Source organism: Epinephelus lanceolatus, chromosome 20 (genome assembly GCF_041903045.1).
Source record: "Epinephelus lanceolatus isolate andai-2023 chromosome 20, ASM4190304v1, whole genome shotgun sequence".
NCBI lineage: Eukaryota > Metazoa > Chordata > Actinopteri > Perciformes > Serranidae > Epinephelus > Epinephelus lanceolatus.
This window is the reverse complement of record NC_135753.1, coordinates 27,108,578-27,129,753: the sequence shown is the minus strand read 5'-3', so window position 1 is coordinate 27,129,753 and position 21,176 is coordinate 27,108,578. Positions and strand designations below refer to the sequence as shown.

Sequence of the window (21,176 nt, the reverse complement as noted above, 5' to 3'; positions counted from 1 at the left end):
TTTAAAGTAATGACAATAAAATGAACACATTAGCCTTTGTTTTCAATATAAATATGTATTTGGAGTATATATGCCATGAGTCATGTACAATATTAGTTACAAACAGAAGTAAGCTACATGATAATGCATTACGCATGGTCCCTGACAGGAAGAGAAAACAGCTGCTGGAGTTAAGGCTGCATGCTTATGTTTGCCACTCTGACGATAGCTGTGGTCAGAGGCATTGTATTTTCAGACTGTATGTCCGTCCGTTCCTTTCTTGTGAATCTCCAGAACACTTGGACAGAATTTCTTCAGCTGTGGCACAAACACCCACTTAGACTGAACAATGATTACAATTTGGTGGTTAAAATTGAAGGCCACTGTGACCTTGCATCTGTCTCATTCTCACAAACACGATATCTCAAGACGGCGTTGAGGAAATTTCCTCAAATCTGACGGTGTCTGGTCGGACTCAGCAATTAACTGAGTAGATTTTCGTGGTCAAAGGTCACTGTGACCTCAGAATTCAAACACTGATTATGACCAAATGTCCAATAGAACAAAATGAAGTGATGACATTTTCTATCCAAATGTTGTCTGGCCGTTATTCAAGCCATCACTCGGCAACAGAAGGGGAGTTACTTGGTCAGATACTGAATTGGTGAAACTAATCTCTGGTGTCTACATCTTCTGTGTTGCTGTGTTGAAGATGTGTGAAGCATCCACATTTTAGAATTTGTAGCATCTTTGTAGCACCATCTATATTTGAAGCATTGTCAAATATCATAGCTACATACGAGTCTGGACAGACATGGATGTAAACTGCACTTTGACTGGTATTCAACCACCAGGCAGTAATTCTAGGTTTTTTTTCTGGTACACAAACCAAGAAATGACCTACACAAAAATAATGCAAAACAACAAATGTGGCAGTTGAGTGTTTTAGCTCCCCGAGCTACAGTACAGGACTTGTTATTTTTTTTAAATTAGGCAGGCACCATTAATCAAAGCACCAAATGAATGTGACAGGGGAGCTGTATCCCGGAACAGAGTCAGGTATATGGAAGCTAGACTCAGCCATCTGTGGCAGAATTAGCTTTTAAAATATCAATCACACGGATTACTCAACACAGTGTCATTTTAAGGAGAGTTCCATTGACTTGACACCCGGCCTAAAACAACTCCCCAGATACAATAGCAAAGGAGCTTTAGATAAGCAAGATAATCGAGATTTGCCAGGGCGAGTCATTTGAACCCAAAGTGAAAGCAAAACTATTTGAGCACCTTAATATTTCCTGCCCATGCTTGAGCTGTCATCACGAAGTGCAAGTAAATGTCATAGCATATTCTTTACAATCTAATTGCTTTAAAAAAAATAATAATTGTAGCTCTATGTTGCCACCTTGTAGTTTCTCTTTTACGCTCCACCCAAACCAAGAGCTGCTTTTTCCTGTGCATCACGCACCTTTGGTGGAGTGCGCGAGACATTCTTGTGAATTCTGCATGGTGGCTGGTACACGCAGCTTAGCCCACCGTTGGCTACAGAGTCCAATGTGTTGGACAGGACGGCCTTGGGACTTTCTTCTCCAGTTGGCTTAATAGCTTGTGTCTGTGTGGCTTGTGTGACTTATCTGAGGAGTCAGTAGTCATCCAACATCCAAAGCAGTTGCAAGAGATATATACAGGTACTTGACAGGATAGCTTAAATGAAGTGGAAACTTCCTCTTGCATAATCCAACGAAGGAACGCGTGGTACAGATGAACTGGCAGGATGTGCAAGTCTTTTTTTGCTTCACGATGAGCTTCGGGGTGTTGTCCGGACAGCTAACATATTGTTCAGCTTCTCGAAGCATACGGTCATGGCAGACAGGATTGCCTTAGCTCTGCAAAGTTTTCTAGCCTCCTTCTTGTTTATTTTCTGCTTGTTTCTCTTTCGTCTCGTCACCGTCCTCCTCCTCCTCTTGGGTTCTGTGGTCTAGTCAATAGAAGTCAACACACAAAAACAATGTGCTAATTAGTGTTGAGTCCCTTTAATGAGTCGGGGTTAACCTTATGATGTCATAAACATCAGTTATGTTTAATGCTAAATTATAAAGTGCCTTTTAGTGCTATGCTGTAATACACTGTAACACAACCATCATGCCAAATCAGTATAAAGTGAAACAAGGCTCACTCCACAGTCTGTTGAGGGGAAATCAAAGTGTGACCTCTGACAGCCCTGACTCTAATCACAGAATTCCTCTCTGCCTCTGCCGTATATGGGGCTTGATCAAAGTACAGTATGTTTGTTCTAATGCAAGAGGCAGCCTTAAAAAAAGTTTAAAACCAACCATGTTACAGTGTGAGCCAGTATTTTAAACCAGCGCTGGTTTGGTGTGGTGAGGCCTGAGGCTCTATAGCAGGCTGCTGTATGACTCAGACTTAAGAGCCTGAGGAATTTGATTCTGATCCTACACTGTTTAAAAACAGAATGACTAAACATAACTGATTCAGCAGTGAAGAGGGTGTGGTTTCTAACAAATTTTTTTGGAAATACTACTCATTAAATTCCAACTTATTTTATCTGTGCTGCATCTTACTGAGCTGACAAAAAAAATCAGAATTTGGAAACACATACACTTCTGAATTCTGATAAAATCACCAGATATGGCTTTTTAGTGTGATTCAGAAAGATACCTGAAAAAACGCAACCAGAACAACAAAAACCACCCAAAATGACTGTTCTGTGCCTCCAAACATTCAAACGCTCTTCACAAGTGTTTTGTTAAGAGCACAAAGTAGCATTATGTGACTATCACTCATTTTCTGCTGTAGCTTGTTCCTGCCTGGCATCAAGTTCATGTTTGGGTACACTCACACAGCCAACAGGCTATGTAACCTCTGACTGAGTCACCCACTATGTGGCAAAAGGAAACGCTACAGCCTGCCAACATTCCACTGTCCTTGTCGGTTAAATGCACCAACATCAGAAAAACTGAAAGATTCTCAGTTTCTTGAGATGGTCACCTTGCTGCTTCCCCTCCTGAAGTTTCACTGCGAAACACTACATTTACTCTAAGAACATTTGCTTTTTCTGGATTTTGATACAAGAATTTGCTAAGACTTACCGGTTTAATCTGACAAATGCATTTTAACGACCCCTGGACCTCTTCGACCAGGTCCTTCACCTCAGGAACATCTAACTTCTTCATTTTGCAGGTTAGGTTGTTAAAGGTGTTCACAACATCCTGCTGAACGGGGAAGAGGTATATGAGTCAACAAACACACAGTGTACACCCTCAGTGACCACAAACACTGAGACCCATGTTCAGTGGTTGTCAACCACCTTTGACCTGGACAACAGCTGCCACCCACCATGATGGTTATACAACAGCTGACTGTGCAGAAAATAGTGCTTCACACAGTTGGCCAAATGACAGGTGTGTGCTCCTGCCTCTCAGCAAATCGACCACAAATTAGGTTGATATCTGGTTTTCTGGCGGTCTGGTCATTAATGTCATGCAATCCCCCAACATTTACTGAACAGTGACAGAGAGCTTGTTGAAATGGCTCCCTCCACAAGTTTCATTAATCTGTTCATGCCTAAAGATGCTGTGGAAATAGAGTTGGGGGTCAAGTCTCTGCATTTATGGTCACTTAGTGTATATTTTTGGTAATATTTCAAGCACTCACGAATTATTAAATTATACACAAAGCAAATCACTGAATAAAAAGGAAAGACATGAAAAAGGATTGCAGACAACTCTTTAAAAATTATTACTCACCGCATCGCTATTCATGCAGTTGGGTAGCCTGCGATGCTGTGCTGAGCAGGTTGAGCTCTGCAGCGATGCTTCAATACTGTCGTTCTTGAATGGATGACAGCATGACAATGGTAAATGTTAGTCATACAAATGAAGATTTTATAGAAGGCAGCAGCTAGTTTCAAGACAAGCTTTTCTTAACTATGTTTGAGGAAATGTTTTTAGGTCATTTTTAGATTATTTCAATGGTGAAGGTCTTTTTATGTCAAAAATTGTGACACTACATTTACAATTTAAGCTTAAACTTGCATGTTATGCCCAGTGGGAAGGGTTCCCTTCATGGGAAACAACTGTTTAAAAGTCAAGACATACACAAAGAAAACTTTTAAGATTGACACTTTATCTAAAACAGCCCTGATGCTGTAAAAATCTCCCCATCACGACCTCAAGCAGGTTTACAAATGCAAGGAATTGTCAAACTTACAGCCCCCGTGCCAAAACAGTTGGGATGCTGTGTAAATAAAAACACAATGTGACCTTTATACAATTGATAACAGTACAAAGACAAGATATTTAATGTTCAAACTGATCAACTTTATTGTCTTTTTGTAAATACGCACTCAATATGAATTTGCCTGCAACACACTCCAAAAAAGTTGGGACAGAGGCAACAAAAGACTGGGAAAGTTGTGGAATGCTTAAAAAAACACCTGTTGGGAGTTTTCAACAGGTAAACAGGTTAACTGGTAACAAATGAATGTGTCATTCATAGATATGAAAGGAGCACCCTTGAAAGGCTAAGTTGTTCACAAACAAGAACGGTCACTTTGTGAACAACTGTGCGGGCAAACAGTTCAACAGTTTGAGAACGTTTCTCAGTACACAGTTTTAAGGAATTAAAGGATTTTACCATCTGCAACTCATAATATCGTCAAAAGATTCAGAGAACCTGAGGAAATCTCTGCACACATGGGGCAAGGCTGAAAACCAGCACTGGCTGGCTGTGACCTTCGACCCCTTAGACTGCACTGCATCAAAAACCAAACATGATTGTACAAAGCATATTACTACATGGGCTCAGGAACGCTTCGGAAAACCATTGTCGGTGAACACAGTTCGTCGCTGCCTTTTCAAATGCGAGTGAAGAAGTGAAAAATCAACAAAGTCCAGAAACACTGCTGACTTTTTTCGGGCCCGAGCTCATCTGAGATGGACTGACACAAAGAGAAAAAGTGTACTGTGGTCTGACGAGTCCATATTTCGAATTGTTTTTGTTCAAAGCCAGCATCTGTGATGGTATGGAGGTGTGTTAGTGCCCATGGCGCACATTTGTGAAGGCTCCATGAAGGCTGAAAGGTACATACAGGTTTTGGAGCAACATATGCTGCCATCCTGATATGCTTATTCCAGCGTCACAATGCCAAACCAAATTCTGCACTTGTTACAGCAGCGTGGCTTCACAGTGAAAGAGTGAGGGTACTAGACTGTCCTGCCTGAAGTCCAGACCTGTCTCCAACTGAAAATGTGTGGCGCATTATGAAGCCCTACATAGGACAACAGCGACCCCAGGCTGTTGAGCAACTGAGGTTGTAGATCAAGCAAGAACGGGAAATAATTTCACTCTTCAAACTTCAATAGTTGTCCTCAGTTTCCAAACGCCTACTGAGTGTTGTTAAAAAGAAAAGGTGATGTAACACAGTAGTAAACATGCCCTTGTTCCAAGGTTGTTTTTGGAACGTGTTGCAGGCATCGAATTCAGAACGAGTGTATATTTACGAAAAACAATAGTTTATCAGTTTGAACATTTCATATGTTGCCTTTGGACTGTATTCAATTGAATATAGGTCAAAAAGCTGTTGCAAATTATTGCATTTTGTTTTTATTCATGTTTTACACAGCGTCCCAACTTTTTTGGAATTGGGGTGGTAATTATGTCATCTATATTCCACTGTAATATTCTGAGCAACTTTATGAACTTCAGAAAATCTACAATGACCAATTGTCAGCGGTCGCTGATTCAGTGTCTACCGCTAACCGGAAGTGTGAGCTGCCAACTGTGGGCCTTCCAACAAATTGTACAACACAGATGTAGATCTGAAATGTCATCTTTTATCCTGTACTGTGAGTGTTTCTTTTTCTAATGAAACATGTTCAAACCAGCCTTATTCCCTGTTTCGCTTTGGCTTCCTTGAATGACTGGCTGCACCTCTTAACCGATACCTCTTATAATATTAGAAAACAAAGGAGGGGGGAAAGTTCGATCTGACTCTACAGTAAACGCACAAAAAATGGTTTACATCTAAAACCCAATATTAGGTTGGAGCTGCTTTTTCACACTCCACAAGTGCTGCTCAACTTGTCGACTTCACTTCACCATATTTCCATGTCCTCCTCAGTGATTGGATTTCGTACGGGAAATCATTGAAGGATAATTCATGGTAAAGTCCACAGCATATTGTACAGCCAATCTATTCTCTGCTCAGAGGCTGCAGTGCATCTATTCTGCATTAGATGGGATTGATCTCTTCATCTGTCATTTCCTGGCTGTAATGCTTCCTTCTTGCCAGATGACATTAAAAGTCTATTGCTGTTGTGTGCAGCATGGTAAATTAAACATATAAATAAACAGAGTTGGTGTTACTTACTGTGTTGTCAAGACGAACTTTCAGCACCAATTGCATGTTTTCATGGAGTTCTTTGGAAAGCGTGGTGTTGCAGGAGAGAGATAGAGGTAGAAGCAGAAGAGCAAGGAGACTGATGCAAAGAAGAGGCTGAGAGTTTATGACAGTGTGAGGGATAATAGGGAGAGAGGGAGACAACAGTGTCAGTCAAAAACATGTTTGTATGAAATACAGTTTAACATTTGTCATGTAAAAAATGAACTCCAATAACACCCGGCTCTAAATATCCAATCATTTCAGCGCGGATTTGTTCCTTTTACCCTGTGTACCTGTGTGACCGAAGCACTCTCAATCTTTCTCTACTGCTCAGACAGCTCTCATTTCTTTAATAATATTGACCTGTGCAACAGTTAAAGGGACATTACAATCATTTTGTTAAAGACAAAGTGACCTTTCACATATTTAGGCAGCAAGTGGGTTCCTGGTTTGAACCCAGGGTGGAGGAAGCCTTTTGTGTGGAGTTTGAGGGTACTCCAGCTTCCTCCCACAGTCCGAAGACATGCAGGCTAGGTGACTCTAAATTGGCCATAGGTGTGACTGTGAGCGTGAATGGTTGTCTGTCTCTATAAATAGTCTGGTGACCTGTCTAGGATGTACCCCACCTCTCCAACAACGTCAGCTGGGATAGGCTCCAGCCCCCTTATGACCCCTAACAAGATAAGCGGTTACAGAAAATGAATGAATGAACTAGAAAAACTGTCCAAATATCACAGCAGGACACATTCCTGCCTCTGAGAGGCAGCCGCCACCATCTGTGTGTCATAATGCCACACGCACATCCAGAGATGGAAAGTGCAGTCATTTAAGTACAGTTTTGTAGTGCGCTACTGTAGTTGTACTTTAATACAGTATTTCTATTCAGTGCTAGTCTAAACTTCACTACATTTCAGACGGAAATACCACACTTTACTCAATTCTTTCAATTTTATTTAGTAGCTAAGTTAGTTTGCAGATGAATATTTAACACACAAAACATTGTAATGAAATATAACAATATAAATAATAACTATAATAAAAATATAATGCATGGTTATAGATGAAACACCGCACCTTGACCAATTATTGTCATAATGCTGCTTACACGTGAATGCATCAGCCATTAAAATCCAATAATAAGATAATAAAACACTGTGAAAGAGGCCATTCTTTAGCCTATTATGACTTTTTTAATACTCCTAACTTGTACTTGTACTGCAATATTTAAACATTTTAGTATAAGCACCCTACTTAATAATCGATTGTGTGAATATCTAACCTGTCACTGATCGTCCACACTGACTGGAATCCACAGCAGTCACACCGGAGTCTATAAATTCCTGTAAACAAGGAGCCATTCCCGTAAATCCCAAACCTTTCACTTTCCGTCTGACTGGAAAACGGGAAGTTATTAACACGGAATTCCCCGTTTGGAAAAGCTTTAAAGTCTCCCACATACAGTAAAGAGCCAGTCGCTCGGCGGGTAAAGCAAGTGGACGCATGCAGTGTGCTCGGCTCCCGGTAAGTCTCCAACGCAGTTCACTACGCTGCTTTACACGGCTCACACTCCACATGTGTGCCGCATCATCCCCGCATTAACACTTGACCTGACTCCGGCTGTAATTCGGCTATATTTTCATGTGTTAATGTGAGTTTAATTCAGTGCGTCACCACTTTAGGCCACTTGCGTTCACCCACACGCAGCGTGCGCTTTCTGTACTCACCATTGGTCATTCTTCACTCATATTCACCGCAGGCTGACGTTAGAGATGGAAAGTGACACTCTCTCGTGTGTCTTCATTGCTGCTCAGATGCTCGGTTTGTTTGGTTTCACACAGTCAACACAAAACGCAGTGGTCCTCTCACTGTTCCCGCGGTTCCGGTGGCTTTTGAGCGCAGAGGTTTACAGTCTTTCGCTACCACATCCTGCGTAACGCAGCTTTGCAACCGCAGCGTGTGATTTTACTTCCGTCCTAGACAGTGCCCGCTGAGTTTTTACACACTCTCAGATGAATTAACGTGGAAAACGTCACGTTGAGCTGTGATCTTTGCTGACAGCGCTGTTTGTGGAGACAGACTTTGATTTAAACCTGACGCGCTCATGTAGGAGGCAGTTTATCCATATGGCGCTTTACTACATACGCAGCAGCAGAACATGTGATGGGGTCATTTATTCATTCAAATGCTCAGTGTGAGCCAAATTCTGCTGGTAAGTGAGGATAAAAATACACAGGTGAACATTTAAACACTGATAGCTGGTGTATAAACCCAAACAGCACAGTTGCAGTCAGTGCATGTTCATTTCCAGAAGTGGTCAGTCATTTCCTTCCCCACCTTTTGATTTGTCTTAATAGAATCCTGTGGTCACAAGCTCACCTCTCATTCATTCATTCTCACTGGCCACTACATGTCTTTGTGGTTGTACCTCAAATTGCCCAGTAGCTCAGCAGATACTGAGCTAGTGTCTATAATAATCTCTGGCACAAAACAGGCTACAGACAGTGTTTGTTGTAAGGTGCAGTTTTGGTGCTGTAGCATTTTAAAAAAGGGTCTGTGTCTGTCACAGTCCTGTATTTAAAAAGAAAATCCTTGCACTGCTTTACACTGCTTCCTGGGAATTTTGACATAGCTGAACTTCAATCAGTCAGTTGATCAGATTTTTTTTATACGGCACTTTTCATACAGACAGGATGCAACTAAGTTACAAAGTGCGTCACACACACACACACACACACACACACACGAAGACTGTAGTGGTAAAGACTAAAATTACACCAGCACTCATAAGAGGAACTGAGAAAACGCTGTCATGAGTGGGGAAACACCAGAGGCAGGATGAAAACAGTTTTAAATCAGTCAATAAATAAGTTACAAAATAGAAGAATATGCCAGCTAGAAAAAATAAAATAAAAACAGATAAATACACAATAAAAAAGAGTTGCCTTTAAAAACATCACCACTCTCTGCAGCCCTCAGGTCCTCAAGCAGGCTCTTCCGTACACGTGGACCATAGTTATGAAATGATGCCTCACCGTGGGTTTGTTTTCTAACATTGGGGATGATTAAAAGGCCACTACCACAACACCTTAGGGCTCATACGAAAAAAGCAAATCTGATAGATAGGTAGCCTCTACGTCATACACACAATTCTTGCACTGAAATACCTTTTTGAAAGAGTCTGATATCCTGGGCATTTCACCTCTGAAAGACACACCAGTTTACTGTCAGTTCACATGACATAGTATATTTCTTTAGGTGAATTACTTCAACATTTAGGTGCACTTACTATAAAAATTCACTCACCTTTAGTCTTTAGTTTGTCCTTCGCAGCAATTAAACAAATTTTGTTTGCTTATCCAGCAAGCGCCTATGCACATATGAAGATAACAGCTCTGAAATGTAAGCTAAAGCAATAAATGTCAGTAATAAATAGTCGTAATGACAGAGGCTATGCATGCAGATGTCAGCAAGATGTAGTAGTGACTGTAGAATTCAATGAAAAGGAAATAGAAAAGTTAAACTGATGAAGAGGAAACATGAAGGTTTATTGAGAAACGAGAAGAGGACACATGACACAGTGTCATATCGAAAAGCTGTTTCAACAGAAAGCAGGACAAATTCACAAATCAAAAATATCTGCATATAGGAGACGGTCCATAGTGTCTACCTGCTACATGTTGACCTTACTACTGTCATGTTAACGTGGGTGTTAGGATCAAAGCCAGTGACTCAATAGCTTGAATCACCTGGACGAAACTTGTAATAAAATTCTTCAGCAGTTTTGTCAATAAGATTTACAAGCAACATGCTAAAATCCTCTAATAGATCTCTTATTGTCAGGAGACTGTGAGATATGTCTTTCCTTTTTTTCATTCCAAAAACACAGGGCACTTCACAAGCTCTGCAAACACTTTCGTTTCTTTTACATTCAAAGCTTTCTGATGTTTTATGAATGCTGTCTGTCATCGTGTTCTATGAGGTCATCACCCTATAAAAGAGAAAAAATTCTCACGCATTTAATGAGTTAGACTTTTTACTATAGTAGTGTTCGAGTTGGAACACTTTTGTGTTGTTGTGGTTATATGAATGTAGTTTATGGTGCTGTTAGACTGTCCCGTTGACACAAGTGTGTGTCTCCCTTTGTGTACGAAAAGTGGGGGAGTACAAACAGTTTTTTTCTTGTCTGCCGTGAGAATGTTTTTGAAAGGCTCCAACAAATTCTCATCTTACTGGAAATGTTTGGATCACAATCTAATTCTACAACTTGTGTAATACTAATGACAGTAGTGTAGCCTTAATGTCATCTGCAGCTGTGAAGACATATCAGGTTTAAACAGGATGAGTAGACATGCAGAACTGTTGCTTTAAAACGAAAGGCTTTCCATGTTAAAGGGGTTTTTTGGGGGGGAGTTTTTCCTTATCTGCTGTGAGGGTCCAAGGGCAGAGGGATGTTGTCAAATTTAATTTGACTGGAATGTTATAAATGAGTGTTTGAAGCTTCAAACTTTTTGGTACAGCTCTATGCGGCGCAGCTTATTGACTGTCTGACTTATTCAACCTCCTACAAGACAAACACAATGTCTGCATGGCCGAGAAGAGGTTAATAAAATAGATGAAGAGTGATTACTACACATTGCCAGTTTGGTGAGGGTGTAATACGTAGCTGACATTTTTGCCTGTGCCAGTAAGAGCATTTTTTTTTATCTTGACGTGAGCAAAGCATAACATCTTTTACACCTGGGCCTTAAACATAACATAGCAGGTACATAAAAACAGTATAAATTTTAAGAAGATTACCGGCTGTCTCTGTTTCTGTGCCAACTTTCAAATCACACGTGAACCTCACTTCCTTGTCGCATGTTCTGAATAGCTGCTGTGCAAATAAATCACCACATATGTCACAGGTAACAAAGAAGTCTATCTGCATTTCCGAGTTTTGCTTTCCTCGTTGAAATTTTGCAACTGTAACTGCAGATAAGTTTCAAATATGTTCACGTCTGCACTACACACATGTTGTCATTGTGCATGAGAGCTTTGTCTGTTTGTTTGTTTGCTATAGTGTGGAGGATGCATCCAGGAGAGAGGCTGAAATACTTGCAAAATAGTGTGTTTGTGTAGTTGTGTTTGGCAAAAATGCTGCTGTCCATGTCCTTTAATTAAGGTTGGATGGTAGCATGGTAACATTAGTTTGTATCATGTATTCTGCTGGGATGTGTAAAAATCTGCACATAGATAAAGATATTAAAGTGTGTGTGTGCGTGTGTGTGTGTGTGTTACAGTGCTGGAGCCTACAGTACTTAAAGACATCCATCAGATTATGACAGTAGTGTCGGGAAGCGTTGCATCGTGGGACCCAGAAGGTGACCAGGGTAACCACGGCAACCGCAATCAAACACACAGATGATGTTCCACAGCAAGATTGCTTGTTTCCTGGTGTGTTGTGATTCACTTACAAACTATGTGTGTGTGTGTGCGGTGTGCTGAGACACAGGACGTAAGCGGTGTTTCAGTAGTTTTGTTTCTTTCAATTTGTCTGTGGTTACTGTGTGTGTGTGTGTGTGTGTGTGTGTGTGTGTGTGTGTGTGCTGATGCAGACTCGCCCTCTGTTTCACCTGCTGCTTTCTGTAATATTGAGGAGACATGTAAAACACTGGAATGTGTGCACAGAGCAAATAATTAAAGTGAGTTACGGCTACCGTGGAGTTTAGATGCATCGCTCTGACAGGAACAAGTATTTCTAGGTTGTCAAATACATAGGTCATGTATTTGAAAGTGGATTTTGACCCATGTGCTCACAACAAATTATATTTTTTCTATTGACAAAATGCTTTCAAGGCAATAAAAGATACCAAGCAACAAAGAAAACACTCTCTTGTTGCAGTATAGCTCATGGCCATTTGTTCCTTTGAGCAGTGGAGTCATCCCTGCAGGAAATGCTCAGTATACAAATGTATTTTTCTCCAAAACTACTGCAGCTGAGCTCAATTCATTATAAGAATGTATGTGGTTTTAATAAAGGCCTATAGTTTAAGAGCACAATAGGATCTGGTTAGTGTTTTGTGAAACCATATTAAAGGACACCAGCGGGGAGCGAGCTGTTGATGACAGCTGCTAAATGGAACAAAATGTTGGGAGGAAATTTGTGGGAACTGGTGGAGTCTGGGTTTAATATTCCACACTGGATCATTAAATGCCCCGTGCTAGTGTTTTGACTTGTTTCAGCTCATGTACTACAACATGCATGCAGCATGTTGACCACGTTACATCTGTTTTTCCTACTACTCAGGTGGTCACTGGTTTTCTGATACTCAACAACAGCCCCTTAGCAACAGCGGTAGGTGGTGGCATGAGTATAAATACATTTTAATTTTGTAATATATATTATTTAAAGCTGTGTGACATTCCTATTAAGGTAAGATTAAGATTACAACTAACCCTGAATTTATTTTCCCTAACTTGTTATAGGCAGAAAGCAGCATGATTGTAAATATCTCACTGCATTTATTACTGTTATTTTCTTCAATAAATATCAGATCATTGCTGCCAATTTTGTGTGTGTGTGTCCCTTCTTTGATAACATCTGATCATTCTAGGAAATTAAAATAGTCCATTTAAATACAACGGGACACTATTTTGTTCAGTGTGTCACAGCCACATTTTGTAAGTGGTGTAAAGCGCTATTGATTACCTCATGAGTTTTTTTCCTGATATCTCATGACAACCGTTGATGAAGTGTTCACCAACAGTGGATGAAATCATCTCTCGTCGGCAGAATACAAATGAACACAGCAGACCGTTAGGCTAAGCTGGAAACATGACATGTAGTAATTTGTTCAGTTTTGCTTTTGCAGCCACTGTTTGTTTTGAGCACACACTCGTACAGTTTTTGTTACTGTCACAGACATGGGGGGTGTGACTGTGAAAGACATCCCGGAATACATGGTTGCTTAAGATTCCTGATTTCACGATTGAGACCATTTCCCGTAAACTGAGTTGCAACACATTTTATGAATGGAAAGGCTTGGGTGTGAATTAAAAAAAGGAAATAAAAAACAGGAATTCGAAAGTCACTATTCCTTCTTTGTCTTGTCTGTGCAGAAACTAGTCCTTTGCATCATTCATCCATACGTTAAAGTGTGTAGAACAACACCGAAACACCTCGTGTACATGTGATTTTGACCTTTAAGGCCTTTATGTTACAGATTACCTCAGAGCTGAGGAGGGGGAGATTCAGGAAGAGAGGTTTCACTATCGTGGGCATCGTTCAAAATGCATCGGCCACTGAAACTCTTTGCACACAAAGATTTATTTACAAAACTCAAACTGCAGTTAAACAAAGGAGGGAGCAAACACACATGGGTTTGAATCTAAAACAAATACAAAACTAGAACTCCGGTCAAATTAAACAAATGTCCGTCTTATTCAGGATAAACAATGCTCTAGATTAAACTAATAATGTACAGGATGAACTAAAGAGAAAGAAGATGATGATGAAGAAAGGATGGTGCTCAGGGTTTAAATAGGGGTGAGCAGGTGAACTCATCAGGTGAATGAGTGAACAAAGGGTGAAAGGAACCAATCAGTGCAAGGAAGTGAGGTGAGTGAGGAAAAAAGGTGTCAAAATAAAGAAACGCTCAGAGTATATTAAATCTACACTGAATGTGTGGAGCTTAGTGTGTGAATCCAGTGCTTGCTGTGAACTGCTTCTTCCATGAGATGTGCTGTGCGTGACTGTGTGAGATAAACACCCGCTTATATTATATATAATATTTAGTTGACCTACCTTCACATGTCCTAACCCTGTTCACTTTGTGGCCTAATGCATGTGGGGAATGTGCAAATATTTTAGACAACAGTGCACCCCGACTTTCCAGTTTCAGCATGACAATGACCCAGTGCACAAAGCCAGGTCTAAAATCAAATAAAGGTTCACACATTGTGCCTAATAAAACTCTCCATCAGCTCATGGTGCTGTTAGTCATTATGGTCCTACTCTCTGGAATTCTCCTCCACATGAACTATGAGCTGCTACAACAGTGTTCTCCTTTAACGGCTAACCTAAACATATCTTTTGGCAAGCATTTAGTTACGTTTTTTAAGTGTATTTTTTATTTGTTTTAGGAATTAGTATGATGATAAAGACAGTAACCTCTTATTTAGTTTGTTTTTGTCATGTCCTGCTTGTTTTGAACATGATGGAAGGGTGGGGAGCCCCTCTGTGTGGAGTTTGCATGCTCTCCCCGTGTCAGAGTGGGTTTTCTCAGTGTACGCCGGCTTCCTCCCACAGTCCAAAGTCATGCAGGTTGAGTGTGAATGGTTGTCTGTCTCTATGTGTCAGCCCTGTGATAGTCTGGTGACCTGTCTAGGGCGTACCCTGCCTCTTGCTTAATGTCAGCCGGGATAGGCTCCAGCCACCCTGTGACCCGTAACAGGATAAGCAGTTACAGAAAATGAATGAATGGATGAATGGATGATGTATTTAAGCACATTAATTTTACGCTTGTTGTATGAAATGTGCTATATAAATGAAATTGACTTGACTTGAAAAGAAAGCAGAACTTGACTGATCTGCTCAGAGCGTTGACCTCAACCACATCCTTCACCTTTGGGGTGGACTGGATCACCGGCTGCGAGCCGTGCCTCATCAGCCAACATCAGAGCACAATCTTGCTCTTATGGCTGAATGGAGCAGCCAAGATCTGATTGGAATTCTTCCCAGAGGAGTGGTTGCTGTTATATCAGCGTATAAGTGCAAATGTTTTTGGAATGAGTGTAACATCATGTTGTCCACATGCACACACTGAGGTGTCTACATACTTTTGACCATGTTGCGCAAACCTCTTACCCTGTCAGTTTACTGTAAAAGCATCATCTGTGCTTTCCCTTGCAGTCTGGTGTTTCACGCTCATTAAACGAAGCGTGTGAGAAGCTCAGGCAGAAAAACATTTGGCACAAGTCAATATATTTTTCCCACTTAAGGAAATTCCTGCCTAATTAGCCGGCTCATATGCACCCCTGTGTTTACCTGCTCCCTCTGCTCGTCACTCTAATGATGCTGCTTTCTGATGCTGCTGCTCCGGTTCCTCTGCCGCGTTGACTTCACTTCACTTCTCTGCTGTGCTGAATGCAGTTTTGCTTGCTCCTTCCCACCTCAGCCAGCATCCACCTGTGGGGCTCTGTTATTCCAGTCCCTGATTGGGGATTGGCAGTGATCGCTCTGTGTGTGCTCATCTGCTGCTCAATATGTTTTCATAGTGAGTTATAAGATACTTTGTCCTCGATGCCAAAAGCAAATTGCATTTACACTTTCTATTCAAACTCTCTATTTCTATTTAGGAATCTCTTTCAAGGTAATCATTCGTGTCTTGTTTCAGCCGTGTAAAACTTTCTTTTGCCACTTTATTGTGTAAATAAAAGACTCTGACTTGTCTGTTCCCACAAAGCCATTGTTTAATAAAGTGTAGCATTGGATGCAGGCTTAATCTCATGTGTTTGAGGGTGAGCGTTGAGTGACTCACTCTGTTTTTCCAAAAGTAATCAAAGCAGTGGCTGACACACACTCCATCAACAAGGAACAAAACATCATTTTAAAAGATTATTTGCACCACAAAGTTTACTGTTTCTCAAAAAATGGCTCTGTGGAGAATGACTGTGTGGCAGCCTCTCCATTTCTCTCTGTTTTTCCATCTTCATGCAGTAACCATGGTGTCCAAGTTCACAAATTTCCACTGACTTAATGGCAGGGTTAAAAAAAAAAAAAGATCCTCACAGGCATGCCAATGAAGTGACTGTACAGCGTTGGAGTCCTGAGGGGGGAACAAAATGATATAATGCTTTATATAAATCTCTAAAGGGATAGATTTTATCACAGCTGCAGCTTATGTGTCACAGCACGGAGCAAATGTTTGTGACGGTCTACTTGTAAACGTGTAACTGTGGATACAGGACATGCACACTCAAGACTGAGGAGTAAACAGCAAAACACTAACAGGATGTACTGTAGTGGCATCTTTAAGCCCTAACTGGACACTGAGGGAGACAAGGAATGGTTATAGAAAATGCTTAAACATAAGTATTATTTTTTATTCTAAGTAAATGCATGAACTTAATGTAAATGCGTTTGAAGTCTGATGGTTTTAGCAACTGATTTGAAGTATAATCTTAGCTTAATGGCTCCATCTAGTGGCTAGTCGTCAAACATGCATGTGCACACACCTACATACATGTGCAGGGAGTAAAAAAAAAAACGATACAGAAGAAACATAACAAGAGGTAGAAAATTAGATGAAGATGCTTTTATCATAACAAAATTATAAAACCAAGTTAAAACCATTTTTATCAGATAAAACCCAAACTGACCTCACACTTTACTTTCTATCTTCTCTGGCTCTTATTAAGCAGTGTCAGTTCCAGGTCTGTAAACAGGCTGTTAAACAGCAGGCAGAGACATGCAAAAGAATAAACTCAATTCATTAGCAATATGGGAGAGATTTCAGTATGTATCTTTCAAATTCCCTTTTGGCTGCAATGCCATTCGGTGCTATTACAATAGGGGATGATGGAATAATCAAGTGAAATATGTCCATATGTGCAGGATGAAAACAACAAACACAAACAATTCCATAATGACATCAGCGCAGGGACATAAAACAACAAGAGAAACGATTCAGTGAAAGCAGACTGCAAACACCTCCTGCTGCAAAGGAACGAGACGAACAGACAGATGAATGGTGATAATTATCGAGAGTCTCCTGCAGCCACTTTTCAACAGTGTCAGCAGCGCTCTGGCCGTGGGTGGACTGTATAGCTCCGAAAACCAACAAAGTTATAAGCCGTGGCTCCTGGTACTGAAGTGGGTAAAGTGACTGATAATCATGGTTGATTACCTTATTTATTCAGGGAGGTTTCACTGAGAGCAATAAATCATTAGCACACACTGTTCATACTTGGAAAATGGGACCCTGGGCACAGGTATGTAAAAGGCCCCACCACCTCTCTTACATAGTGTGGCTGAATCCAAATGTCTGGACTTCATTGCACTTTCAGACTCGCAGTTTTGTGGGCATGTTCCTGGGAAGTCTAGAAGTGCTTAGGGCTGTCCAAATCGACAATTCAACCAGTCCACAAGGAGCCTCAAGTGGACTTTTAACAGACTTCTGCAAGTCCAGAGGGTGGACATATTTTTCTTGTGTTACAGTCTTTAGCCTTGGTCACTAAAGGAAATGGATGATACTTATGTTTAAGGTAACAGTGGGGTCAGCAGAAAGACGAAAAGAGGCCTCGGGGTCAGTCTGCTTGACCTTTGTTATGAACGCACTCCATCTATCGTCTCCCAGTTGTGTTGAAGGGAGTACAGCTGCCCAGATAAGGGTGCCTAGCCGCTCCGTTGCCATAGCTCCCAAGGTTAAGGGTAAGGGAGGTTGCCCTGTGCTCCAGGCTCAGCAGAAGAGAGTTTTTAGATATGTGCATTTTGTGAGAAACAGTCGAGGTGATCTAGAGCGAGCCAGGTGAGCATGCTTGTTGTTTAAAGTTGGTGACCAGTAGACACTCCACAAAGCCATCCATGCTTATGTGGGAGCATGGAGTAACTCACAATAGAATACTGTTTGGGTTAAATGCAAGAACTGGACAAGGACACCCTCAGCATCTCTCCACCATCAAGTCTTCATTAAATACTGTGTGTGATCCACTGAAGTCTCCTGAGGTCTCCTTCAGCTATTAAAGCATCAGCTCTGACTTTATAGCTTTATGCATGTTTTGGGGGTTTTGTGTTATTGTGGTCATTTTTGTCTCCTTGTGGTAGTTTTGCATCCCTTTTTGGCTGTTTGTGTCTCTTTGATGTTATTTTTCTTCTGTTTTGTCATTTTGTGTCTCTTCACAGGTATCTTGCCCCCTTTAGTGGGTATTTCGTGTCTCTCTGCAGTTCTTTTGCATGTTTTTGTGGTTGTCTGTGTCTCTTTGTGGTTGTTTTGCCCCTTCTTGTAGTCATTTTGTGTGTCTTCATGGTTGTTTTGCCCCCCTTTGTGGTTATTTTGTGTCTGTTGTGTTATTTTGTGTCTCTTTGCGGTTGTTTTGCCCCTTTCTGTAGTTTTTTTGTGTCTCATTTTGGTTGTTTTGCCCCTTTTGTGGTTATTTTGTGTCTGTTATGTCATTTTGTGTCTCTTTGCGGTTGTTTTGTCTCTTCTTGTAGTCATTTTGTGTCTCATTTTGGTTGTTTTGCTCCTTTCTGTAGTCATTTTGCATCTCTTTAAGGTTATTTTGCCCATTTTTGTGGGGCAAAACAACCAAAATGAGAGACAAAATGACCACATGTTGTCTCTCATTTTGGTTGTTTTGCCCCTTCTTAGAGTCATTTTGTGTCTCTTTGCAGTTCTTTTGCATCTTTTTGTGTCTCCTTGTGGTCATTTTGAGCATCTTCCTGGTCAGTATGTGTTAATTTCAGTGCACATTGTGCCTGTGCCCGGTAGGTAATAGCATTCCATCCATGGCTGGAAGCTGCCCACTACAACCACAGTGTTATCTGCTGGTGAGTGAACATGAGCAAACCACATGGAGCAGTTAAAGTGCCTCTCAAATTTATCCTGGTGGGCATTCTTCCTGGTAACAAACACTGATAACTGTGTTTTGAATGGTTTCTAAAGCAACCAACAAACCTACTTACATTTGCAATTATATTGAGTTGAGAGCCATTTTCTCAGCTGGTGAAAATATTATTTTACATTCTAGTAACGTTAGAGTTTCTGTATGTGGCTTGTTTCTCTGCCTGTGCACTTACACTGGCTTTCACTGATCATCCTGTCCGAACAGCTGTTTCCTCCATGAGATTGCTGCAGGTTAAATTATTATTGGTAATAGAAGTAAGAAAAACCAAAGGTTACACTTGGATTACAAATCACAGAGTGTGTGTAGTGTTCATTTTTTTTGGCAATTGACCAAAACAGGTGAGGAAAAAATAGGGAGTACTGCACAGCTCGCTCTGTGTAAAAGTCCATAGTGCAGGCAGGCAGCCTAAAACTGCATCCCAGGTGCTCTGACTGTAGTTAACAATCCTTTATTAATACATGGATGACCAACATGTTTGGACTCAAGACTTTGGGGGTCTTCATCAGGGTGTAAAATGCATTTGAAAAGCTCATGTGAGGGTCATGTGACAATACTGTGTGTAAATACTTTAAATAATTAACATATCAAGTAACAAGACAAAAGGTTCAATGCAAAATAAAAAGAAAGAAAACAACTGTGAAATAAAATAAGATTTATTATATATTGTGACAAACCTGCACATGAAGTGGCAGAAACTGAAAAATCATCCAGTAGGGCTGTACCATTATATCACATGACCGTCACATGAGCTCTTAAATTGCACACCTGTTTCCACTGCATTTTACACCCTGATGAAGACACTAGTCAAAACACGTTGGTTATCCATGTATTGATGAAGGATTTTTAACTACAGTCAGAGTTCCTTGGATGCATTCATGGACTGCCTGCCTGCACTATCGACTTCTACACTGAGTGAGCTGGTCAGTCATTGTTTTTTATCTTTAAGTAACCAAAACAGGCGCTTTACCTCTGTTATCTCACCCATCTGATTAACTTCCCTAATGCACACTTACTGATAGGTGACACAGTGTCAGTACTGTATTTAACTGTGTCTGACAGTTAGGGCAAAAGTGACACGGCTCTCTTCGTTCACGTTCTTATTTATTGTGGCTTTTTCTCAATCCATTTCCAGTCTGTACAAATATATTAACTAAAGACCCAGTTTCTGCTTGCTTACACAGCGTCCCACAGCTCATCATTATGATTTTTATTTTACACCTCTGCAGCATTTTTTATTCCCTGGCTATAATATCTTATCCAACACAGCAAACTCATTTGGATGGTAAATATACAATGTCTGCTGTGCAGATTATAAAAATAAACATTAAAAACCTCTAAATAAATAAATAAATAAATAAATAAATGAACAGAAGAAGATGAACACGATATTATAATCCCACATTATCATTACTTTTACTTTCTGAAATAAAATGATCATAGTGCATAAATGAAAAGGGCTTACTTGGCTTACTTATTAATGGTGCTACATGTACCTGATATCACCAATACCACATTCACACTGAGATCTATATCTATATAAATATTATAATCAGATGAGTATTTCAGAACAAATAGAGGTCACTTAATGCCACAAAACAAATTAGTAGCCTACCGTTCTGGGCTAATGTCTTTTTTTGTTAAGACTTGAAGAGAAAGTGTAAAATGAGAGAGAAAATATTTGATTAAAGAAGAAAAGACAGGATTATCTTGGGACAGTCAGATTAAAAAAGGGCGACAGAAGAGACACTGTGTGCGAAATGGCCATCATATTTCAACATAATGAAGATGTTTTAATGCGAGCAAAGAGAGAGCAAATTGAATTAAGGGGGAAAGAAGGAACAAAAGAAAGAAAGAAAAAGAAATCCCCAGTCTATTGGAGTCCGCAGAACTGACTGTGCAGAACATATGATACAGCCACACATCTGAAACACTCAGCCATTCTTGACCTTGGGAAACCAGGTGTGTGTGTGTGTGTGTGTGTGTGTGTGTGTGTGTGTGTGTGTGTGTGTGTGTGTGTGTGTGAGAAAAGTGAAGGGGGATAGGGAGCTGGAGAGATGATGGAGTGCAGGTCAGGTGATATTATCATCATCATAACCCAACTGGGAGCTGGTTGCCATGGAGTGTGTGTGTGTGCAAAAGGGGGATGGTGGGTGTAAAACAACATGGGTGGGGTTGGTGGTGGTGGTGGTAT

The 21,176-nt window shown here is 40.6% G+C and overlaps 1 protein-coding gene and 1 long non-coding RNA gene across 4 annotated transcripts; one reads left to right on the top strand and one right to left on the bottom strand.

The window, feature by feature from the left end:
- Nucleotides 1–34: 34 nt before the first annotated feature.
- On the bottom strand, nt 35–8,418 carry LOC144458926 (uncharacterized). 3 transcript variants are annotated; one of them, XM_078162771.1, is made up of 5 exons: nt 8,107–8,418; nt 6,371–6,496; nt 3,747–3,830; nt 3,090–3,209; nt 35–1,957 (listed from the first exon to the last, which is right to left on the bottom strand). In XM_078162771.1, exons 1-5 carry the CDS (start codon nt 8,107–8,109, stop codon nt 1,775–1,777), a joined length of 516 nt encoding a protein of 171 aa, XP_078018897.1. In that variant the 5' UTR covers nt 8,110–8,418; the 3' UTR covers nt 35–1,774. The 3 variants fall into 3 exon arrangements, with proteins under 3 accessions (XP_078018897.1, XP_078018896.1, XP_078018898.1); XM_078162770.1 differs by having other exon boundaries at nt 3,090–3,212; nt 8,107–8,417; XM_078162772.1 differs by lacking the exon at nt 8,107–8,418 and adding an exon at nt 7,662–7,786 and having other exon boundaries at nt 3,090–3,212.
- LOC144458927 (uncharacterized) lies at nt 7,785–12,929 on the top strand. The gene is made up of 2 exons (XR_013488267.1): nt 7,785–7,903; nt 11,662–12,929. It is a non-coding gene; the product is annotated as an uncharacterized LOC144458927 (long non-coding RNA).
- The last annotated feature ends 8,247 nt before the right edge of the window (nt 12,930–21,176 follow it).

Bases quoted from the DNA above. Each gene is read 5' to 3' on its own strand.
- LOC144458926 (XM_078162770.1), bottom strand. The intron at 3,831-6,370 runs GTAAGTAACACC...CATCCATTCAAG, and splicing joins AAGTTCGTCTTGACAACACA to AACGACAGTATTGAAGCATC. The intron at 1,958-3,089 runs GTAAGTCTTAGC...TCTATTGACTAG, and splicing joins GCATTTGTCAGATTAAACCG to ACCACAGAACCCAAGAGGAG.